General features: G+C 33.9%; 1 protein-coding gene across 1 annotated transcript in view; it reads left to right on the top strand.

Moving 5' to 3' along the window:
- Positions 1–3,167, top strand: part of APAF1 (apoptotic peptidase activating factor 1) — a gene marked incomplete at its 3' end in the record, with an annotated part of 24,694 nt that extends 21,527 nt beyond the window's left edge. Inside the window, exons 15-18 of the mRNA XM_009580175.1 lie at positions 326–451; positions 1,651–1,812; positions 2,131–2,259; positions 3,042–3,167. Of these exons, the coding sequence (XP_009578470.1) occupies positions 326–451; positions 1,651–1,812; positions 2,131–2,259; positions 3,042–3,167 (543 nt within the window). The remainder of the gene's footprint in view (positions 1–325; positions 452–1,650; positions 1,813–2,130; positions 2,260–3,041) is intronic.
- Positions 3,168–3,275: the final 108 nt, after the last annotated feature.

The following is a 3,275-nucleotide window of genomic DNA, read 5'->3' as shown; positions in this document are numbered from 1 at the left end:
GAAAGAGGCAAGAGGAAGCTTCTTCCTCAGTCTAAGGAAACTTTCAGTAACTTTGTGCTGTTCAAGGGCCTTGTCTGCACTGTACAGAAAGTTTTACTAGTTGTATGTAATTCTGATGTTAATAGTTTTCATGCACGTTAGCAGATGGAGGTAAATTGTGGGGTGGCCTGGGGCGTAGCATCAAGTCCATGAGCATGTGGGTAAAACTAAGAAAAAAAAAATTGAGGTTTTGGTTGCCAGTGTATGATTTTGAGAAGAATATGAACAATTTGTCTTTGAATAATTAATGAATATGATGATATTTATATGTTTATTTCTCATGCAGCTTTGGGATTTGAACAAAAAGTATTGTAGAAATACGATGATGGGTCATGTAAATTCCGTCAATCACTGTAGATTTTCACCAAATGATGAATATGTTGCTAGCTGCTCAACAGATGGAACAGTAAAGGTACACAGTGTATTTTTAAATCAACTGTTTGTTTTGATAATGGATTTTTTTTTGTATAAAATGCAAAACATTTATAAGAAAACTTTGTGTCTGCGTGGTCGGCTTTAATGAATTAAATCCTAAAACAGTTGATTATTGGTCCTATTGTTAAGGCAAGATTTTGAAATAGCTTGTCTGGTACCAGGGGAAAAAAGTTGGGTGCCTGTAGTTGTAAATAAATCCTAGCTAGCCTCATTTTCACCATCCTTTAATTTTCACCATCTTTTTTTTTCTTTTTTTTTTCTTCTTTTTCCCCCTAATGTACTTTAAGAAAACTTGGGGTGGGGGAGTGAAACTTGTTTTTTAAAAAAAAAAAAGAGTAATGCATTTTTAGATTAATTGAAAGTTCTGTCATCTTTGAAAATGAGTATCAGTAGACATAAAAGTTAAAAGCAATTTCTATGTGACGTTTTTCATGTATGCACTAGAAGAGAATTGAGAGGTTTATGTTGTGTTTTCCTCAGAATGTAAGTATTCTTTTCATTGCCTTTGGTTGCATCAGAACTATGCTATTTCAGAATTGCAGTTCTTAAAACACTGTTATCTTTATGTAGAGTTCCTAAATCAGAAAGAAGGGTTGCTGTAGCTGTTGTCATTCAGAAGGAAAATTGTGGTGGAGGGAACAGAAATGTTCAGTAGATTTTTGGCATGTGCCTCAATGGGATCAGGGTGCAAAGTTAGATATATAGACCAGATTTCTCATGGTGAGTGAACTTTTAATAGAGTTGCAGAGCAGATATTATTTTTAGTTTTATTCTTTTGTTAAGAGACAGTGTTGTAGCTGGAATGATATGAGGTAAAAACCCAGGGAGAGGGTTCTGCTACAGTGTAATCCTCTTCTTTGGTTTTGTGTGTTTTGGTTTTTTTTGTTTGTTTTGGGTTTGGTGTTTTTTGTTTTGTTTTGTTTTTTTCTTTTGATCTAAGCTGTCTGGATTTTTGTTTTGTTTTGTTTTTTTTTTTTCTTTTGATCTAAGCTGTCTGGGCTTGTGAATATTCTAATGCTATTTCTTGGCCAGGGAAAGTAGCAAAGGCTTTTCTGTATTCTAGCCCCTGCCTCCCTTCTTCCCTAGAAGTGATTGGGAGTTAGCTCTCCCCTGTTGTATTTTGTATCCACATCAGTAAAAAGAGTGTTTGTGTATTTCCTTTACCTTTTATTGCAGCTTTGGGAAGTGCGCTCAGCAAATGAACTAAAAAGTATTGAGATAAAAGATTTCTTCAAAAATGCAGATGAGCAACCAGATGATGTGGAGGTTTTAGTAAAATGTTGCTCTTGGTCCAGAAATGGTGACATGATTTTGGTGGTAGCCAAAAATAAGCTTTTGGTAAGTACCCCACTTTAATGATTTTCTTGAGGTAGTATAGAACCATAGAATCATAGAATGGTTTGGGTTGGAAGGGACCTTAAAGATCATCTAGTTAGAAATTATGATTAAAGATAAAATTCTAGGCCATTAAGATGTTTCAGATACAAGGTGCATGGTTTCAAGTGTGTATAAAGTAAAAATATGTGGGCAACAAACTTTTTGACTGAGAGAAATACCTTCTAAATTCAAGAATGTATGCTGTTGAGCATATAAGCTATTTGTCTATAGTGAAGTCATACAAACTGGGTGCTAACTATTGTAATTATGTGTCCACAGCTTTTTGATGTTAAAACATGTGCTTTGTTAACGCAAGTCGTCGTAAGTCATCACAGTACAATCCAATACTGTGACTTTTGTCCTGGTGATGAGTTAGTAGCAGTTGCTTTGTCTCACTGTTCTGTTGAGGTAAGTGATTGTCTTTGCTACAGTATACCAGGAAAGACTATTTGTAATACAAAATGTTACATTTGTCTTAATAGTTTCTTGTGTGCAGAGGTAAAACAAATGTAGCTATTTTAGCAGGCTTTCAATGTACTTAATTCTTTTTATTCTTCGTTTGCTTCTGAAATGTAAAATATCAATTGGGAAATAATGTTGAAAGTTATACGTTCATTTTGGACAACAGAACTCAAGTTTATAAATTTATATAAAAAGACTAGGCTACTAAATTTCTTTAAAGTTACTGTTGTCACTCTTGGGACTATAGGCCTTCCCATTGCTTAACTCAAACAAAACCCCCTCTCCTTCTATATGCTGCTACAGAATGTGGCAACTCACTACAAAGGAATAACACAGACTTTGGGAATAGCACAGCTAGAGTAAGCCTGTACAAGTATCAGTTTTGGGGTTGTGGTTTTTTGTTGTTTGGGGTTTTTTTTGTTTTTGCAATCGACATGGTCGGTTGAACTTGTAATTTTTTTTTTTCTTTATACTGTGAGTGATTTTTTTTTTCTCTTCTTTTTTTCCCCTCATCTTTTAAAATTATAGCAGTCAGAGGCTGCTGATTCAATTGCCCTGACCATCGAAATGTGATAAGCAGGCACAATTCTTGTTACATCTGATTTCAGAATGAGAAGTAAGAAAATACTAGAAGAAATAGTAATTAAGTATACTACTTGTTTTGCACTGTTTTCCCTGTAAATGCAATCTAAATCCATTTGAGTTTTTCTTTCATATTTTTGTTGTAGTTATGGAATATTAAATCTTTATCAAAAGTAGCGTATTGCAGGGGACACATGAGCTGGGTTCACTGTGTGACGTTTTCGCCAGATGGATCTTTATTTCTGACATCATCTGATGACCAGACAATACGTGTAAGATGACATCTTTCTTTTTTGAAAAATGTGAATTTATAAATATCTATTATTAAATTATTCATTTAAGGAATTGTTTATTATAAAATTACATAATACATATTATAC

Source organism: Fulmarus glacialis, unplaced genomic scaffold (genome assembly GCF_000690835.1).
Source record: "Fulmarus glacialis isolate BGI_N327 unplaced genomic scaffold, ASM69083v1 scaffold13856, whole genome shotgun sequence".
Taxonomy (NCBI): domain Eukaryota; kingdom Metazoa; phylum Chordata; class Aves; order Procellariiformes; family Procellariidae; genus Fulmarus; species Fulmarus glacialis.
Note: the sequence above shows the minus strand (reverse complement) of the source record. Positions and strands in the feature narration are given on the sequence as shown.